Source organism: Sinocyclocheilus grahami, unplaced genomic scaffold, assembly GCF_001515645.1.
Source record: "Sinocyclocheilus grahami isolate Dianchi unplaced genomic scaffold, SAMN03320097.WGS_v1.1 scaffold259.1, whole genome shotgun sequence".
NCBI classification, from domain to species: domain Eukaryota; kingdom Metazoa; phylum Chordata; class Actinopteri; order Cypriniformes; family Cyprinidae; genus Sinocyclocheilus; species Sinocyclocheilus grahami.
In genome coordinates, this window is record NW_015505438.1 from 2,141,665 (window position 1) to 2,163,555 (window position 21,891).

General features: G+C 37.9%; 1 protein-coding gene across 3 annotated transcripts in view; it reads right to left on the reverse strand.

The window, feature by feature from the left end:
* LOC107599002 (centrosome-associated protein 350) overlaps positions 1–20,798 on the reverse strand; it is a 43,126-nt gene extending 22,328 nt beyond the window's left edge. For 2 of the 3 annotated variants that reach the window (XM_016290488.1, XM_016290487.1), the window contains exons 1-11: positions 20,698–20,798; positions 19,484–19,572; positions 9,673–9,769; positions 9,545–9,588; positions 9,220–9,334; positions 8,062–8,218; positions 7,324–7,883; positions 5,865–5,978; positions 4,120–4,242; positions 2,871–2,987; positions 1,061–1,683 (exon numbers count right to left, since the gene is read on the reverse strand). In XM_016290488.1, coding sequence (XP_016145974.1) covers positions 1,061–1,683; positions 2,871–2,987; positions 4,120–4,242; positions 5,865–5,978; positions 7,324–7,883; positions 8,062–8,218; positions 9,220–9,334; positions 9,545–9,588; positions 9,673–9,757 — 1,938 coding nt within the window. In that variant the 5' untranslated portion in view covers positions 9,758–9,769; positions 19,484–19,572; positions 20,698–20,798. Of the gene's footprint in view, positions 1–1,060; positions 1,684–2,870; positions 2,988–4,119; positions 4,243–5,864; positions 5,979–7,323; positions 7,884–8,061; positions 8,219–9,219; positions 9,335–9,544; positions 9,589–9,672; positions 10,048–19,483; positions 19,573–20,697 lie in introns of those variants that run through there. The other variant, XM_016290486.1, reaches the window with a different exon arrangement.
* Between the last annotated feature and the right edge of the window lie 1,093 nt (positions 20,799–21,891).

Genomic DNA, 21,891 nt, shown 5'->3' on the forward strand with positions numbered 1-21,891 from the left:
GGGAAATTTGTGTGCATTGGGATTTGGGAATCATATTTTTTTCAAATAAAGCCACGGTAACACTCCTTTTACATACAGCACACATGAATATGACAGTGGGCAAAAGCATGAAGCGCAGCATAATTTGAAATCATGAGTTTAAAGTTAGTCGATTGCACGTCTCCATTGAAGCTGAACTCTCCTCCTGTCAGCATTCAATTTGCACGGATCGACCGTCACCCAGAGAACACGCGATCATGCAGGATACAAATGCACACTTCACAAGATCTCACAGCTGAATTTGACCAAGCTTGATTTTTGAAATTAAATGTTCATTAGTCATTCAAAGATTTGTTTAAATGATATAAATGCGTATTTGCTGAATGCTGACAGAAAACGAGAAAGTATTATAATGTTTGCCTTTGTTACTAATAATATGAAAGCAATCGTTATAATACTTTTTTGTATACATTTTAATTCCTTTGTTTAACAGTTCTTTCTGATTATTAGACACATTTCTGTGCGTATTAGACAGATCTATTAATGACAACAGCGAACAAGGAGAATGTGAACACTGTGTGCGCAGGCGCTGCCGCTCTCAGCGCCATCAAAATAAAAGTCCCGCCTCGAACACATCGGCCAAACAGAAAAACGTATAGGCCGATGCCGATATTTGAAAAATGGCCGAGGCGATATATCGGTCGACCACTAATTATTACTAAAGTTGAAAACATTTGTGCTCCTTAATATATTTGTGGAAACTGTGATACATTTTTTTGATGAATAGAAAGTTCAAAAGAACAGTCTTTATTTGAAACAGAAATCTTTTGTAACATTATAAATGTCTTTGCTGTCACTTTTATTGTCACAATCAATTTAATAAAAAAAAAATGACTGATGACAAACTTGCTGGTGTACCTTAAAATGGTGTCAATTTAATATAATTACTTTTCCCAAAAACCACTCAAAATATTTGAGCATTTTTATTTAACAATATAATAAAATATAATAGTTGTATTATCTTAAATAATAAGTTTGACAAGATGTTTAACTGCAAAAATGCTGTTCAATAAAGGTTTACCTGCTGGACTATGTTTGTTATGGCACCGCCACTGATCTCTTCTCTGAGCCGAGTCTGTTCCATCAGAAGTTTGGTGTATGTTTCCTGGAGCCGCTTCTTTATTGGACCTTCAGATGTGACTGGGCCCTTGGTGGCCCCTGCTCGTTGTCTCCTGTAAAGCTCCTGTAGGCGTTTATTCTTGTTCTCTTCTTCCTCTCGCTGAGCCCTCCTCTCCTCTGCTTGCCGTTTTTTCCTTTCTTCTTGTTTTTGAGCAATATACAGTCGCACCGCTTCTGCGTCATAGTGCCGCTTCTTTGCCATGGGATGCTCAGGAGGATCTGCTCTCTTGATAGTCTTGGCAGGACTGGCACTACGAGAAACTCTGGTTGAGGCATGGACTTTCGAGCGGGGCGCTTCTGCTCTCCTGCTGCTGTCCTCCTCCAGCTGCAGGTCATCTAGGATACCCCGGATGTCTGCTGAGAGAAGGTCTGTGCTGGGAGATTTTCTTCTATCACCCTTTGTTGATCTGGAAGGTCCAGCTGGCTCTTCTGGAAGAACGTGATTGCGAGGTCTTTCTGCACTATTGGGCCTTGAACGCTGGCTACGCTCAAGACGAGGATCAGAGCTGGAATGGGGACCGGGTCCTGCAGGAAAAGACAGAGAGAGGCAAACAGGAAACAAAATTTATATTATTTGACACTTTGTTTTACAAATATTTCAATACGCCAAGAACATGAAAGATATTATATGAATTCCCACAATATATATATATATATATATATACACATAGTTTATTAATGTATATAAATAAATAAATAAATAAATACACACACATATACATATATATATATAGAGCATAAGTGGTGCGCAGGTGCGCATGCATGACCAAAATAAAAATAAAATGTGCTGGGTAAATAATTTTAGATCACTCATTTGCGCACCGACATGGTTGACAGCTGTTAATACACAAGCACAGTTTTAGATCGACAAACTGTAATATTGTATAATATTTCCATTCTAAGAAAAAACAAATCTAGGCTACGCACTGCCGGTTTCAGAGCAAAATGCAAAACAAATTTCTAGGTGTTCTTATGAGAACCAGCTGAGCTTCTTTTGTCCTCATTTGTAAGTCGCTTCGGATAAAATTATCTGCTAAATGATTAAAATGTAAAAAAAAAAAATAAATACATATATGTATAAATCGAGCATTTAAAAAAAATACATAAGTCGACAAACAAAACACAACGCTTTTACTTATTTGTATTGTATTTATGTATTTATGTCTGAACTGGAAAAACATCCCCTTTAGCAGTTGCTTGCATATAATGTTTAAATCAATACAGCATTGAGCATTTCCATCTATGCAGTTCAATAAATCAGTATCAGAGTGGCTGTATAAAGTCTGGGTCCAGCCCTGCGTGTGTGGAGGACAGCAGTACTGTGGAAGGAATCAGGTCGACTTGTGCAGTGAATCAGAAACACCCAGTCGAACCCTATTCATTATGGTCACTGGGCAGCAAAGTTGACCAATGTGGGGAGACTGTCTGAATCTTTATTTATTAATAGACCTGACACTTGGGCTACTAGCTTCTGGAACACTAGTGCTTTGCAACAAATGTAGCCTTTAATAACGGTTGGCAATAAACTAAACTAATTGAAAACACCTCAAGGACATCATTTGGTTGGGCATTCAAAATATGACAAGCCAAAAACCAAATAGCTCAAGATATTTAAGGCAAAACGAATATATACATTTGTTTGTGGTTCGGTTTAACTGTAACGGTCAGCATGGTGACGGGTGCGAAGCCTGGCAAATATATCATCCTCTCACCTGTTCTCATCTGTGTCTCCGAGGACTTCACCCGAGGCTCTCTGTGTAACCGTGGCGGTGGCCCCAGCATTATCTTCACCAGCTTCTGCCCATCTCGCCATGATGACGTGCTGATTGCTATGGAGACAGGTTACGCAGATACCTTGAGACTACAGTTGGTCCATAATTAATTTGTACTTTATTTTAAAAAAAATGTGATTAAGGCAGAAAGGAAAGTATGACAAAAGTAACTAATAATAAAGAGACAGAATAGCTGCACTGAATCACATTCACACAGATGTTTAATTAAACCAACCCTCCTGGTAAAAATGATCTTTCTCCAGAGAAAACCCCCCGCTCGCATTTAATGATAGCGGGAATGCAAAATGGACTGTATTTAATAAATGATTCTGGTCTTACTGTGCATGATTAATCGGTGCATGATATTATAAAAAAACAAGAAGGTTAGCAAGATCAAATTGTAATACATTTCTCACCCTCTGACAATTGACACAAACTGTCAATTCATGTAAATATCTGTTTGCAGCAATGTTGAGAATTCAGTGTGTACAGAGTGCATTGCACTCCAAAACATTTGGAATATGATATAAATAAAATAAAATATAATTTGTGCAGCTGGAAGCATATGCACTCACATACAAACCTATGTTTTACACCTTCTTGTTTGAGTTCAACTAAGAGACACCATGAGAAGTACTAAGCACTATTTCTGAAGTTAGGGGTACACAGGATAAACTAGTTGAGGGGTGGAAGGAGGAGTCCGATTTCACTTTTCCATCCTGTCGTGACTAGACTAACACCTCTCCAGCTGTCAGCGAGGCCACAGCGGTTTGAGCTGGGACACATCAAGCATTCCTGCGTCACTGTTGCCGCAGTTATCCTGTTAATCTGCATGCTACACATTCTAGAAATTTCTGTTGGGATAAGAGACTTAGCTTGTGCTTGCAGACGGACATTAACACACACGTCTGTTTCCAAGAATGTCTTGCAGAAAACAGGGCACAGTAACGCTGGCAGGTCAAGAGAGGCTCACACAGGGCTGCCAGCATGTGTGTGTGTGTTCAGCAGAGCATTTGCACATTTTCAGTTCAGATTGTGATCGTCATATGCAAAACTACAATTAAGCACTGTTATATGTGCATTCAGATGCTGAATTTCAATAGCATTTGCTTAAATAAGCTCCAGCTGTTTGCTTGAGAACACAGAGTGTAAAAAAGACAGGATGACAAATGACAAAGAGAACTCAGACCTGGTTTAGTATTTGAGTCTGGTGCAGAGGAAGATCTGTGTACTTTCCTAACAGGTTTGGATGGTTTCTTCTCTTTCACCTTTTCTCGCTCTGCAGGCCTCTGCTTTGGTTTTGTGCTCTCTGCTGTGAAAGACAGAGAGAGAAGATTAAATTGGTTGAGGATCAGGATTATTATCATTAACTGATACTATTAAAAACATTTTATTTGAAATAAAACTGAAATAAAATGTCAACGATAGACGAGAAATTAGAAATGTTACATTGGCAACTAACTGATTTTTTTTTTAAGTTGAAGTACTACAATTACTAAGAGGAAATATATGAAACTAAAACTGAAACAAAAATAAGTTAAACCTAAATAGTAATATTTGAATAAAATAAAAACACAAAAGCACAATCAAACCCTAAAATGAAACAACTTAAGCATAAAATTAAATGCTAATCCAAAATATAAATAAAAACTATATTAGTATATAAATAATACTAAAATTGCACTGCTGTTCATTACACTACACTCTTAACCATGCATAATGACCACACGACCACCCATATTTACACATCAATAACTAATCAGTATTCATCAAATTGCCCATTTTAAGAGTAAAACAGGTAAAACTTAAATGATTCAATGAATATTCACAATATAAAATTAAATAGTGTGAATTTTCAAAATTATATAATACACTTGTAATTGCTCTTAAGTGTCCTAAAGACCATCATTAAACTAATTTGACATCTAGTTGGTATGAGCACATTAAGACAGATGATTGATTCATTCTCATAAATACATTCAAACTACCCGTTTTAATCAGTTTATGTCAATTCAAAATATGGAACAAATTGAGTATGGAAAATGGACATCTAAAACAAAAATTTGATTTTTCTGTGAAGCAAGAATCCTTATATAATTATAAAACAACTAAAATGGACTGCGACAAATGTGTACCATATGGCCTATTTAATGACAGCAACTCAAATCTATAGTAGGCCAACAGGGAATTAAGCAGCATTGTTATACATATTATAAATGAGCTTGTTCCATAATGCTATTTTAAGGAATGGTTAAGCTAACTGATGCCATCCTTACAAATAACCTTGAAGAAAACTCCTAAGAACAGTCTGGGCTGACAGGAAAACTGGTAACTATGGCTGTGGCAGTACGCCTGGAAAATCTGAGCCAATTAGGAGCATGCAAGTCATCGTCCAAGAGCGGTTTGGATTAAGCATACTTTTTGACCATACTTCAATCCGGCAGAAACACATGAATTCTGTAAATTGTTTCATCTGCTTTGAGTGGCAGGTAAAACAGTGTTTTTGTCCTAATCCCTGTTCATGACTCATGCTTCCTGAGTCAGAGGGCAGTAAAACACATTTGAGCTCCAACACATAAATGGATAAACATTTTAATTCCATATAAATAAATAAATGCCCAATTCACTACGCTGTAATTAGGCTGAAATCAAGAAGATGACTCAAATGTAAAACATATTTATAGCATCAGTGACTTTAAGATGACAACCAATGAACTGTGTATGATCGAGATACTGTAACATTTTTGTGAGTACCTTAATTACACCACTTCGTGTGAATGTGTTGTTTCTTATAGCACAGGCTAAATGCTGTGGCTACTCTGTTGTTGTATTGCTGTACTTCTTGTAATGTTTACATAAAGATATTACAATAATGTACACTTTTTTATTATATTATACTACATATTATATAACATTCTGGAAAACTATGTATACCTGTAAGCTGTTTTGTCAGGTCTTTGTATATTTCCCTGCTTAAGTTCTGGAAGTCCTCCTCTGCCCACACTTTCCCATCAGGTGTGCGAATTTTAGTCTCACTGGTGTTGAAGCCTAAAAAATGAGAAAACATAGAAGTGAGCTTCCTCTCATTCGACAACCTCATAAAACATTTATCCGATGCTTTTATCCTAAGTATTTTCGAGTACAGCTATCACTGGGACGGAGCAACCTATGGTTAAGTGCCTCGCTCAAGCTCAATGGTGAAAGCCCTTTCGGGGTTTGAATCTAGGGCTGTGACGGTGGCAGATTTTTACCACCGCGGTGGTAATAGACCAACTACCGCCGGTGGCGCAGTGTTGATATAAAAATATATATATATATACACACAGTATATTAGTGGTGTCAAAATTAGCGCGTTAATGCAGGTGATTAATTTTTTCAGTTTAACGCGTTAAAAATATTTAACGCAATTAACGCAGGAGCGGGGCTAGGGTTGGCCACCCCACTCACAACTGCTGCTTCTGTCACTTTTTCTCTTGACAAGAAGTGCATTTATTCAATCGCAGAATGACTGAGAACGGGAGACGTTTCAGACGCGCGCTCCTTCACAATCGGTGCCAGGCGCAAGTCAAACGAGTGCGGAAACGGTACTGTGCTCGAAGCGCGTGCTCTTCAATTGCACGCACAAAGGCGCCAGCGCGCTGTAGCCTGTATCCTTTCATATCAAAGCGCGAAATAAACTACGTGCATGCAATGCTGTGGTCAGTTAAGTCATAAAGTTACCAAAAAGGCGATTAAAGCTGCCTTAAAACTGTGCATGCATGTAATATATTTTATATGAGTCACATTTAAGAATGTCTCTGAAATGGTTTTCAAAACTGTCCTGGAGCAGCCCAGCACTGTCTCATTCATCTAACACACCCGATTTAACTCGCCAGCTCGTGTTTATTTTAGCACTTCAGTCAGTGAATACGCAGCCTGCAAAACACAATAATAAATATCAAAGAAATAATACAGTTAAACAAGAAAGTAGCCTAAATAAAAAGTTAAATACACCCTGTCTACAGGATGCGGCGCGACAAAATACTATAAAACTCATTATAATCAGTGATGCTACACTGAATGCTGCACGACATGACAAATCCCCAACAGTAAACTGCCTCATTCAATTTATGAGGTACTGACACAGAGTTCAAATGTCCTGTGTAGACACTAGACAGACTCAACCTGTTGCGAGGCGGTGGTGTCGTGTCCAGTGTAGACACGGTTCACTGCTCCGCTACTGTTATTACTCTTGTATACAAAACTTCGTATTATGCTTGTTATAGAGTGTGTGACGTCACGTGCACTACCGCCGGTGGCAGTAGACAACCGCGGTTGTCATGGCGACCACCGTCACGGCGACCGTCACAGCCCTATTTGAATCTGCTACCTTTCCTCTCTGTAGTCAACTTACCTTTGTAAATGGGCGCTGGAGGGGCTGGGGCCACTTTCCGAACTTTAGCAGTAGGTACTGTGGTACTATGTGCTGCCGCTCCAATACCCACAGGTTGTTCCAAGTATCCCAGCAGCTTGTTTCTTTCTTCTGTCTCCTCCAAATATTCCCTCTGTCTGCAGATTCTCTCTTTCAGCTTTTCTAGCTTTTCATCAGGTTGCTGACGCCGCATGTTCTCCAGCCTTAGGGAAGCTGTGACTGAACCGGTGATGGACGTCAGGGAAGTCTGGGATGTCTCGGCCTGTAAATGTGTTCTGGGGATGACCTCTGACCCTAGTGGGGCTTGGTCAGGTTGGTGAATGGCGTTGAGAGCAGACAGGTCATTGAGGTAGCGTACAGATGTGCTGACTACAGCTGAGGAGCGTGGGCTGTCCAGGTCTGCAGTCTGCATGTCTCGGATGTCACGCTGATAAACCAGCTGGCTTAGAGCAAAGTCAGCCTGAGGGAAGCCCACCTCTGTCGGTAACAAATGGACTTCTGGTTCAGAGTGAGTCTGGGACACTGGCAGCGGAGATACTTCCCTATATTAAAAAAAAGACAACAACAAAAAAGACAAGTCAGTTTAAAAATAAAATGTCAGTTTAAAGTGAAGAGCATAAGAGGATTTCCAAGAAAAAAAACCTATAATCATTATTATTGCAGTTTCTGGATGCAAATAAACACTTCAGCTTTAACGTATTAATTCTTTGCAGCTTTAACCTGTATGAAACGAGTGGTTCTCTAAACTCCACTGCATTGAGTTTCCTGGCATTGCTGTCCAGAGTGCTATTCCTCAAGGGACTACGGGAACTTTTGTCTGGACTGCGTCGACTCCGTGTTCTGGACTTGGATCCACTTTCCTCTGCATGACGCCCATCTGTAGTAAATACATGGAAAACACATAAACAATGGAAGAGGCAGAACTCAATGTTGTACTATTCCTAATTTTATTTATATATATATATATATATATGTATACACACTATGTGTGTGTAATATTTTCTATTCCACATTACTGTAGAAGAATTAAACAATAATGTAAACACATTAATGTCGCGTCACCTTGACTGGCTCAAAAACAAATACAGCAACTAGTGTTGTCCAATTCACAAATGACGAATGACTCTCATGAGTCAGTTTTTTGATGAATCACTCAAAACTCAGAGCTGTTACTAAATTAACATATGACTCACTGCATTTCAAGCCTATACTTTCAGTCATATCACACTTTTAATGCAGCAAGAAAAGTGTTCGCACTAAATATTCATGAAACTTCATTAAAGGGGTCATATGATGCTGCTAAAAAGAACATTATTTTGTGTATTTGGTGTAATGAAATGTGTTTATGTGGTTTAAAGTTAAAAAACCACATTATTTTCCACATACTGTACATTATTGTTTCTCCTCTATGCCCCGCCTTTCTGAAACGCGTCTATTTTTACAAAGCTCATCGGTCTGAAAAAGCGAGGTGTGCTGTGATTGGCCAGCTATCCAGTCCGTTGTGATTGGCCGAATACCTCAAGCGTGAGACGGAAATGTTACGCCCCTCACCATACTGTTGATGCCGTGTCCCGGCCGGAGCGACGAGACAAAAACATTAAAACCCATTACAAACAAGGCATTTGTTGCATCCAGTGGGGACATAATTACTGATTATAATGACTTATACTGTCTTTTTACGCGTTGCATTGCGCCGCATAAACATAACACCCTTTGACAAGTTAAAAAGATATTCCATTTAAAACATTCCACTGTATGTTTCATAGCGACCTGGCACAATACTATATAAGGTGACATTAAAAACACCTAGCTTAGGGACATACAATAGTCTCTAATGGATTGCCTCTGTATGTGTTACAGAGGATGTGTCTGTCTCACCTCTGCGGCTTATTTTCCGACCGCCACTCACAGATGCTTTCTTTGTGTCAAGCACTGAGTCCAGAAGCACTCCAGTGCCTGGCGCTGCCTCCAGACGATTCTCAATGTGTCGCAACTGAGACAAGACCACAATTAGCCATTGAGTCAACCGATCTCTGCACTCATGGGGATAATGCTACAAATACTAAACCTACAGAGTATACCTCTGAATCTTACTTTCTGATTTCTTATAATTGGGCTTCTTCAGAACTATTATGTATGCAACAAATATCTGTTTTGGCATCATAAGTAGGCCAGAACCTGAAACATGTTAGAAAATACTCACGGCAGCTTTGGTTTGATTTAGACTATTCCAGGCATGAGATATCTCTGCCGAGAGATAAACATTAACATAAGTAATCACACAAACATGCTCATGATGATGTTCGAAGTATAAAGTAACAGTTGACAAACCTCTCCTGTTGTCTTGCCCAGCAAGGGCAGCCTGGGAAGAGATTGAGGCTGGCGGCCCCGCCTCACTTCGCAAGCGACTACACATCGCTATGCCAACCTGAGAGGAAAGGGGAAAAACAGGCAAACAATGTGAGAGAAGCAATTATCTTGTCAACATCTGCTGTCAAACATTGTTTTCTCTGGCAATGGCTTGCTTAGATTATGACCCTAAGTGGCTCTAAAGCACATGACTTCATTCACAGTACTCTTTGAGCAAAAGGAGGCTATAAATTTGGCCAAACCATAAGTTTAACTGGTAGTTATGAAGATAGATTTATCAAAGCAAATGACTTATAGATTTAATGTCTCACACACAGGCCTCAGTTGTCCCATCAAAGTGTGGATTATAGCAATGGTGTACAATTTGTTTGATTGCCTGGAGCCCAGACATATGACATCTCAGAGCTTTTCAAGTCATTTGAATCACACTGTCTTCCTCTAAGCACTACTGTTATAACAAAGAGTCCCTGTCCCCAGAGCAAACAGATTCAGTGGTCTATTCTAGAGTATATATATATATATATATATATATATATATATAAAACTTTTGTACAGAAAGTCTAAACCACTGTGGCAAATGCACAAAGTATACCAAAGGGACACTGAAATCACTCCCTGCTCAGAACCTTAAATTATATTGAATTAATAATGCATGCATATCTTAGAGGGTTGCATGCATATTTCATTGATTTCAGGCCTATGCTGGAAAGCAGAGGTGAAGAATCATTTAAACATGTTCTGCTGCTTTTCTAACAGTACTGAATGAGGTTAGAGAGATACCAAATGTGTCTGGAATGAGGAAAACAATCTATTTTCTAAATGCATATTATAGACCTTAGTAAACAATTCATCTGTTTATACATTTGTTTCATGTGTTTTTTGACTTCGTAGTGTAATCAAAACATTACATGGATGTCCAGTGAAAACAACAGACTTCTCTCTGGTGACGTATGCCAGATAGATACATCAGATTTCATTAAGATATTTTTGATGAAATCTGAGAGCTTTCTGACTCTGCATAGACAGCAACGGAACTACCACATTCAAGGTCCAGAAAGGTAGTAAGGACATCATTGTGTTCATGCCCACATGACATAGTGGTTCAACCTTAATTTTATGAAAATATGAGAATACTTTTTAGTGCAAAAGAAAACAAAAATAATCATTTTGTTCAACAATTTCTTCTCTTCTGTCTCAGTCTTCGTTCACGAGAGTGTATTTTTTTCTTTGCGCGCAAAAAGTTTTCTCGTATCTTCATAAAATTACGGTTAAACCACTGATGTCACAGACTTTTTTTAACGATGTCCTTGCTGCCTTTCTGGGCCTTGAACGTGGTAGTTACGTTGCTATCTATGCAGGGTCAGAAAGCTCTCAGATTTAATAAAAAATGTCTTACTTTGTGTTCCCAAGACGAACAAAGCTCTTACAGGTTTGGAACGACATGAGGGAAGGGATGTAACGTTATGTAAATTTCATGTCACGATTATAGTGACCAACGTTATCACGGTTATCAATATTATCACGGTTTTGTTCAAATGAGATTAAAATGTTCAAAAAGAACTAATACACACACTGAAAACATTTGAAAAACAACAAACAATTAGCAGCTGTATGCACTTTTTTTTAATAGCATAAACATTAAATTAACCCCTAATAATAATAATAATAATAAAAAATCACATATATATATATACATACACACACATTTTAAATGAACAAAATAAGTTGATGGGTCAGGTGACTATACTACTGGAATACTTGATTCTGTTCTGCTGCATTTTTCCTTCCTTATAATGACTGTTGTCAATAGCAACGCATTATAACAGCCCACATCCATGTCTCTTGTATCACCGCAGAGCTTCGGACGCGCTCTCTCTCGTTTCATTCAAATGCAGCCTGCCGTCTTGCGTCTCAGTTTTTGATTGTATTGAAAATGAAATCAGAGGAATTTAGTATTAATATTACTATAATTTTGCTGTAGTGATCATATTGTCCTGACGATTGTTTTGTACACTGTTCATAATGGATTTATAAAAGGGTAAAATTTGTAAACATTAATCTCAATTCAATATTTCATGTCCCCGTATTTATATATTATTATAGGTAAACAAAAGAAATCTGTTTAATAAGTTAACTATGAATATGCAATACATTATCCCTTAAATGTCAACCTTATAGTTTGAACGTTCGTTCGTCTTGGCTCAAAGCCACTTGCTGCGAACTTTTCTTCGCGGAAGCTTTGCGTTAATTACAAGTGAGATAACTAAATATTCAATCCCAAGCGCGGTCACTGCCTTCAGCCATTTCGTCTCGTGCAAAAAAACAACAACAACATTGCATGCTGCTCCTGCGTCAGACTGATGCTGGCTGGACAGGATTTACAGCGAGTTTTCAAAATCGCAATAATCAAACACGGTTTTGATGATAATTAAATTTTAAACGATAATACTAACCGTCAGGGCATTTTATCATGATTTATCGTAAAACCGGTAATCGTTACATCCCTACATGAGGGTGAGTAATTAATGACAGAATTGTAATTTTTGGGAGAACTATCTCTTTAAATATTTTTGGCCAACAAGAATATAGGCCTAATATTTTCAGTTTCGTTTAGGACAACAGTTCACCCAACACTGTCTTCATTTAATCACCCTCATGTTGTTCCAAACTTTTGTTTTGTACAGCACAAAGAGATGCTAGGTAGAAAGTTACACTGCCAATTTAATTTTTATTATATTTTTTTCTATACTAAAAAAAAAAGAAAGGTAACTCAGACTCATTCTGCCTAACCTCTACTTTTGTGTTCCAAGGAAGAAAGCCTGCCATACGAGTTTTGCACAACATTGAGGAAACAAGGAAATCATCTAATTCTACAGAATGTATCATGGAGAGAAATTTAATCTTTTTAATTACAAAGATTTTGCCCATAACAAACAATCCTTAAAATTAACACGGTTTGTGTCAATGACACAGTCTATTGACATATGTGACCCTGGACCACAAAACCAGTTATAAGTAACATGGGTATATTTGTAGTAATAGGGTCAAAATTACAGATTTTTTATTTTTTTATGTAAAAAATCATTAGGATATTAAAGCTGCAGTCCGTAACTTTTTTTGGGTTAAAAATGATCCAAAATCAATATTTGAGCAAGTACATAACCAGTCAGTGTTCAAAACTATTGCCTTTACTTTAGCCCGATTCACAACAGTTAGCTTATAATAATGTTTTCTAATTTGAGTGGTACGGGTAGATTTTCGCGGGAAATTCGAGCATGACACTGTGTCATTACGTCACGTCTGTAAACATGAAGTTGTCCCGGCTACTAGGCTATCACATGTGAGGACCCTGCAGTTGGAGGACCATTTATAGCCTTTTCTCAGAGCAGCCAGAATAATTAAATGTATCATTTTGATGGCGGATTGTAATCCATAAAGGATTATGTGTTTATGAAACATGTAAATGAAATTAAATTATATTCCAGTTATAAATGTGCTTCTGATTACAGATAGCCTGGGATTACAAAGATTTGTATTTTAAAGAAAACCAGTTCGAAGGGAGCATAATTAGCTTTTTGGGTTAAAAGAATTTCTTAATATGAAATTCGAAGAGTATGACAATTAGATTAGACTGTGCAGAAATTGAAATCTACATGCTAATACACACTCTATTCATAGTCACTAATGCTGATGTTGTTAACATTAATCATTTGAGAATAAAGTATAACAATAATAATAATTCGAACGGTTTGATGTGATATGAGCTAACCGATCTTTAGATTTAAATCACCATTGGTAGCGAGATTTATGGTAATGCTTTTTTCCTCAGTTGGTTCAGAACAAACGTGGCAGTAGGGATGGGCAATATGGGCTTAAAAATATATCACGATAATTTCTGATATTTATTGCGACAACGATATCAATGACGATAATTTAGGGAATACTGTTTCTTTAGAAAAGTATTATCTTTCCTATTTTTACCCAAAATAGGGTGTTGTGAGCATTACTGAGTACACACGTAATGTTAAACGACTGTTTAATTCATACTGGAAGCAGGTGGGCGCCCTTGCGTAGAAACTCCACATATGCATAGTAGAAGTAATGCTCCAGGAAGAAGTATCCAGTGATCGCTGTAGCTGAATAAAACGCAGATAAAGAAATTTTAACTGAGGAAACCTGAAGACAATAAACATGCGATTGCACAAAATTTATGGGATCTGTGTTCTTCAAGCAATCTTGGGTATTTTTTATAAGGATAAAGTATATTTATAATGCAATGCTAATCGACATAGCCTTTATCACTGTATATAATGCTATAAAATAGTATGATTTTGGCCTTATTCTGTGATATGAAACCACGTCTGATCTCAAAAATAAGTTATTTCAAATACTCAACTTTGTTATGAAGTTAATATGGAGAAAAAGCATGTCAATAAATTAAAATATCTTTGTTGGACAACAGGTTTGTAAACGACTCGTACATGTGTAAAACTGTGTCGCACACGTGCTACTGTAGTACATTTACTCAAGGCTCAGACCGATTTTTGTTGCACTGTACAGCCCTATTCAAACCTGTTCCAGATTGTAGAAGGAGCTGCTCAATTTCACGTCCGCCCTCCTTCACGTCACTCCACACAGTCGTACACAGAAATATGTCAACAACTAGACTTTATCGTTATTATTGCGGGAAGATTCATTCTTATCATGTGGAGAATTTTTACTGGTATATCGCAAACGATAATATATCGCCCATCCCTACGTGGCAGACGTGTTACTTACTTATTCAGATGGCAATATATTGTGAAAATTCTTATTTGGGTCATATTCCAAGACGTAGGCTAGAACACATACTCTTCAGAACATTAGATCCATCAGCGCTGGAGCCGTGCCGGCACACAACCCCCACAGTCACCCAAGCTAGATAATTCCGCACACAGCTAAAATTCCAGGTTTTCAAACAGAGATGGCGACAAAGAGGCAAAATTTACGGACTGCTGTTGATATCTGTGTTTAAACTAAACTCGTGTAAGCTTTGCCAGTTTAAACATTTAAGAGCCAGAGGACGCGAGCTTGCGCGCGCAGTGAGAAGATTTGTTTGTGCGTGCGTGCGCTCATCCGAAGCGCACAAACCCACACCTCAGAACACGCGCAAATATTAAGCTCTCTCTGAAATAGTGTTTAAATGGACAAATTCACACAAAAATTATGTCACAATGCCCGTCTTGGTAAGTATCCTATAGCACAGTGGTTCCCAAACCTGTCCTGGAGGACCCCCTGCCCTGCACCTTTTGTATGTCTCCCTTATCTAACACACCTGATTCCACTCATCAGCTAGTTAGTAGACTGCAAGAACTAAATTGGGTGTCTGATTAGGGAGACATACAAAATGTGCAGGGCAGGGGGTCCTCCAGGACAGGTTTGGGAACCACTGCTATAGCAGATATAGCCGGCTGAATGCACTGTATCAGTGCACTGGATCAGTGCATTCTCTTAAAGTGACAGCACTATTAATCAAACAGCAACAACAAAGAATTCACTCATACAGTGAAATATGCAATGCTGTTTTACATTTCATTACTTTATTCAATTTCTGTACCTAAAAACTAATGTTCTTAATGTAACCTAAAAAAACTGAAAATCACTGTTTATTTTATTTGTATCTTTACTCTACTCTTTACTCTTTTGTGCTGTTGCTTAGTTAGATAGATTATTCATATTTTCTTTATTTTTATTTGACAGTATAGTTTTTCCCTAAACATAGCACATACCGAATCGTACCGAACCGTGAGTAAGTTGAACCGTTCCACCCCTACTGTGTACATATTTCATTTTAAAGGGCTTTTGAAAACCTATAGTTATAGGAGCATTAATTAGTTAATAAAGAAACTTCATTCTAATGCTCATTATATTAGTCACACTTATGCTAACGATTAACTACTCTAATAACAGCGTTCATTTCAATCCGACATTCAAATTAAAATATTGAATAATATTCATAACAGAAAGTGACGTGACATGTGGCCAAGTATGGTTACATACTAGGAATTAGTGCTCTGCGGTTAACCCATCCTAAGTGCACACACACAGCAGTGAACACACACACCGTGAACAGCCATTTATGCTGCGGCGCCAGGGGAACAGTTGGGGGTTCGGTGCCTTGCTCAAGGGCACCTCAGTCGTGGTATTGAAGGTGGGAGAGAGTGCTGTACATTCACTCCCCCCACCTACAATTCCTGCCGGTACGAGACTCGAACCCACAACCTTTGGGTTACGAGTCCGACTCTCTAACCATTAGGCCACGATTTCCCCAGTTTTCCCCCAGCTGGAGAGATAGAGGCTTCCCAAGTAACGTCTGTACACAAAGCAGCACCCCGCTCTAGTGATGGGAAGTTCAGCTCTTTTGGCTCGGCTCCCTTAGAAGAGCCGGATCTTACAGCTCCCAAATGGCTCTTTATTTAGTATCACTCTGAGCCTTCTATTTTAGCCCAATTTAGCAATTGTGAATGGTTTGTGTGTGGTTCAGTGTTTTCATAAAAGCCTTATTTTTATGCTTTTTTCCCCATTACAAACAAAAAAATACACAGATACTATTATTTAACATTTTAATAAAACTTTAATAATAACACTTTAGTCTTTAGTGCAGGTTGGCATTCAGAAATATCAGATGCCTCAGCTAGGATGTGCTGATGCGATTTCTCCCCTCTGTGATTATTTGTCCTGTTTTTGAGAAGACTCTCTCTGAGGGGACCGATGTTGCAACAAATTGCAGTGTCTTCCTACCTTAACCAACGCACTTGCGTTTAAATCCGGCTCTCCCCTTCTCTCTCTGTCGCTCTGTGTACCTGGCCTGTACCACTACACTCGCTATCTTCGGAGCTTGTGTCCCCATTAGGAATGCAGCGATTAACCGGTTTCACAATTAACCGCGCTTTAAAATGTCACAGTTAATTAATCGTAAAGCCTCCACTACACAGAGTGTTTCTGTTGCACAGAACGGAACAGTTGCAACGTGCGCAAAACGAAAACAAAGTTACACTAGCGGTGCACCAGCTTAAAATGCTGTGCTTATCAGAGACACGGAGGCTACTACACACACTAGATTAACTATGACAGAGGAACCAAACAGCGATCCTTTATTTCCACCAGAGAAATGCCTGAAGTCGATAGCGTGGGACCCTTTTGGGTACACCCAAAAGAATGACCAGGGTGTAATTTAAATATTGCCGTAAAAACTGATGCTAAAGAGAGAATACACGGCTTTAAACTATTTTAATGCACGACGTGAAGGCAAGACTGACGTGAAGCTACGGCTCGGTAAGTTTTCTGCCTCAGGTCCAAAAGAAATGTAAAGAATGTACAAACTGAAAACACTAAATGATCTATTTTCATTAGTTATTTTCAAAACGGAAATACTGACAAGGATGTTTACAGAGCAGAGGTCACCTTTTTAATTCCAATTGGAGAGATGGACTTTTGTTTGTCTTTATTATTATTATTATTATTTTGTGCTGTATTATTGGTTACTGTGTTATTTCTCTTTCTAAAGGCAGCAATAAATAACACTTTATTATCTAAAGAGTGTCCATGTGATTTTATACATGAATAATTTTGTGAAATGAATAAAAGCACAATAATCGTCATAATCGTGAAACCGTGATTATTCCTCTGACAATAACCGTACCAACAAAATCTATAATCGTTGCATCCGTAGTCCCCATTCCTTCTTTCACATAATGGTATGATCCTAGTCTGTCCTCCCATGTGACTTTGACAAGTGCAGTGCTCATGTTTATTCAACGAAGCCAAAGCCTTTTGGAAAATCTATTTGTGGCGGTCAATTTTGACATTGTTTTTCTTTTGACAACACTAGCTAAGAACTTAATCTGGACAGTTTTAAAGGCGATTTTCTCAATATTTAGATTTTTTTGCACCCTCAGATTCCTGATTTTCAAATATTTGTATCTCGGCCAAATGTTGTCCTACTAGGCACCTCGACGGTACACCTTCTTTGATAACGATATAAAAAATGTTCGATATAGTGCACGATATATGCACGTGCTATGAGTGACACAGACAGCACACACAAACACGAACACATGCTGAATTGAGTGCTGTGCCTGCCTGTGATGAGGAGATTGTGAATAAAAAAAATTTATATTAGTCGAATTTAAAATAAACATTTGCAGTTGAATGTTTGGAGTGCGTCAGGGAGCGTCATCAGTGGTGCAAGAGATGCAGTGATAATGATCATGTAAGTGACGTTGTTGCATTTTAATGTTTTGTTAGTCTAGCCCACGAGATGCGCCGCTGCTGTGTTATGCATTAAAAATATTAGAGAAATATAGAAGCTCAATGCAGAGAAGATCTTGATTAGGTGAAAACCGAAACCAAGCCATTCACACAGAATGCATATTCAGCGCATTTTTAGACGGACAAATATGACTGCTGCACTCGTGTCACTCAAGAGATGTAGCCATGCAAAGTTAAAACGGTTTAAACCTTTAGAAAACACGTCGTGAATTTGTGGAGGTTCATTCCTTTTCACAGCGTCTCTTATGTTTTTAAATGCAATCTGCGTGATGGGAGATTCGGCTCTTTGTATTAAGCAATGCATAAATACATGATGCTGTTTTGTTCATAACTGTTTATGCAATTTACAAAATTATATTTGATTTATGAGTTAATTTAGACATAATGCAGGTTTTTTTATAGACATTTATTTCCTTGCGTTGACAATTTAAATGTGCTGCATTATTTTGCTCATTGTGCCCTCCTGTGGCCTCGGGAGACAAGACAAAAGTTTCCTTCAGACCTATTTAATCGGCATATAAAACATTAGAAATTAGATGTGTTAATTTTTATTGCGTGTTTGACTCAAAACTAAAAATATGTGTTGCTTGTCTCAATAAATTGGGTTAATTTAAAAATACAGTGGTTAAATAAAAAAAAAAAATTCTATTGCTTTGTTTTAAAAAAGTTATAAAAAATGTCAATAATTATCGATACCGAACGATTTGAAACATTATATCGTTGATAATTTTTTTTAGCTATATCGCCCAGCCCTATGTCCTATCCTAACAAACCATACATCAATGGAAAGCTTATTTATTCAACAGATGATGTATAAATCTCAATTTTGAAAAATTGACCCTTATGACACATATGCAAAGATAAATGTTCAGTTAAACCCTTTATCCAATTATAAAGACACAGCCTGTACGTGTTAGGTTGCCAGGGACTTTGCTGTTAATAAAAGAGATTTAGATTTAGAACTGTAGAAGTACAAACAGAACAAGCACTTGAACAAAGTGCTTTAGACTGGAGATAGTGAGAGAAGCGACAATCTGATCCAATTCTATTTGAACTAATCAACACTTGTCAAAAACGAACAAAATAAGCACAGCAAGAGAATCAAAGCTTTACTCAGCTTTAAGCAACTGCCAAGAAAAGCACAAAATATCATTTGATTTACCCATAAAAGACCCGCCATCTTCATACACACACACACACACACACACACACACTCTCTCTCTCTTCAGCTACCCATCGTTTCAATTTCATATCACATTTTGGGAGCTGAAACTTCATCTAACCTTGATTACACAACACATACAGTTATGAGATTATAGTTTCAGTTAATGACTGCTCACATTTAAACAATACTAATCGACTGAATGGATGAGGCATTCATATATTGTGCTTTACTAATGACTAATGAGCAAGATGGACATGTTACGCCTTCATGCATAACGTATAATGTACCAGAACTCACTTTCCAGCAGCTTTATTCAGAGACATGAGTCCACCTTGTCTTCCGGATTGCTGGACACATCGGACAGCTGGTGATTCTGTCACCTCTACCTGCACCGAGACCCAGTGAAAAAGGTGATTTGACAGTGAAAGCTCAAAGTCTTGAAGTATTAAACTACCAGTTCAGAAATATTATACAAATCAAACTGACAACACTCTAGTAAGACGCTGGAATCGACACAGCTAATTTTACAGCAACTGATTAGCCCACCCAATAACCACTCATAAGGATCACGCTGAATTAAAGGTAAAAGGAAATATGACAGATCAGCAGCATCAGCTGAGAGATCAGCTGACATCACATTCAAATTCAAGATACAATCTTTAGCGGAGGCTTCTAAAGAGTCTGGCTGCATTAATATATGAAGAGTTCCAATGCAAAAGCCTCTAAAAGCCATCTTGGTCAAAAATGAGATAATGATACTGAGTGAATGCTCTCCACACACAGTATATGTTCATCAAGTACTTTCACTTCAAATGCGCTAAAATCCCATCCTCAACCCATTCAGAAGTACCAGTACTTACATAGAAACCTATACGTAGAAAGAAATGCTAATTTTAAAGAAAAACGTCAGACGTACTTAGAGGTTTTTGCATCTGAACAGTTCATATATACTCTGCTTCGCCAGAGCTAAGCAAATAGACATAAAACATAACTTAAAAAAAGAAAGAAAGAGAAAATAAACACAAATTACAGCTAAAGAGCAACATACGAAGCATCATATACGAATTCAGAATCAGAACTAACGTACAGTACTCTAACAGACAAGAAAAAAATAATATATATATGAGACTTAAGACATTCATATAATACACGAATATAAAGAAAAACAGCTGACGTACAAAACACATAACGTTAACGTTAAATGTCAGTCACACAAATACAACTTCACATGAACAACCTTATTGAAGAGAAATCCAACAGCGACTTAAATCAACCAAACAACCAACTAGACGTCTATTTTCAACCGACAATTACGTACCTTAGGCAGTTTCACAATATTTAAACGAAATTTGTGGACTATGTTTTTAAATCCTCTGGCGAAAGTTATTGCTAACAGCTGCTGCTAACCAGCTAAACCAATAAAGCAAGCTAACAAACTTTTTTTGCGTTTCTGTGACCAGGTTGTCTTTCGTTAAAGCGTTTAGGTCAGAATGTAATTGGTTAGTACCTACCTAGCGGGTCTGTTGTACCCACTACCCGCCTTTTGGTCTGTGTTTCCCGGCTTTAATGATAAGTTAGGACGGCCGTTGGCTAGATTTGACGGTCCGCCATTATCCAAACATCTGTTCCAGGAAGTTCACGTCTGAAAGAAACTCGCGATACTTCCGTGAAGAACGTGTTTTTTCCTTGGCCGTGTTTGACATCTAGTGTTCACTAATGGAAGTGCAACAAATATCATGTTACTTTGATCCTTGAGACACGGGACAAGAAAACCCTCATTAGAGTTCAAAACAAGGTCAAGCTCTGATGTGTGTACACATTTTCATTTTCTGTGTATAATAACAATTTTTTGTATTATTGTTGTTATTGTAGCTGTTCATTCATTGTGTATTATGGAAAGTTTTCAACAGTTAGGCAAGAACAGCTTACTGTTATTCCACCTGTGGTGTCCAGAGTAGCCTATGTGAGCTGTGTGGAGTGAAAGCTGAGTGAGGAGCACAGTTGCCTGGAGCAAAGAGCAGGTTTTTTTTTTTAAAGAAGGACCGTCTGTGTTTTCTCTTGCTTTAGGATTGGCCAGAGCAGAGGATCTATCAAAGGATAGACAGAAAGACTATTGTAACCAAGACAATTGGTTTGTCATTTTGTTTCTACAATAAATCATTAAAGGAATAGTTCATCCAGAATTGAAAATTTGCTGAAAGTTTACTCACCTGCTGGAGAAATTTAGCATTAGCCTGCATCACTTGCTCACATGGAGCCTCGAATGTGTGCTATCATAATGAAAGTCCAAACAGCTGATAGAAAGATCACTATAATCCACAAATAATCCATACAACTCCAGCCCATCAGTTAGTGGCTTGTGAAGGCAAAAGCTGCATGTTTGTAAGAGGCCAAATCTATAATTAAGCCATTTTATTTTCTTGCTAAAATACCAGTCCATAATATGGCTTCCTCCAATGAATCAAAATCCACTGACAATACAGAACTGTTACCAACTGTTTTTGTTTAAAAACAATACTTTATCCATAAGTATTTCTATTTCTCTTTTGACTTAGACGAGGCAATTTTTTCACTGGAGAAAGCCACATTATGGATTGAGGACTCGTATTTTAGCCAGAATCAAAATTTGGAAATTTAAATATATTGTAATGATGGAGTTGTTTCTTACAAACCCACAGCTTTTAACTTCACAAGATGTTAGCTGA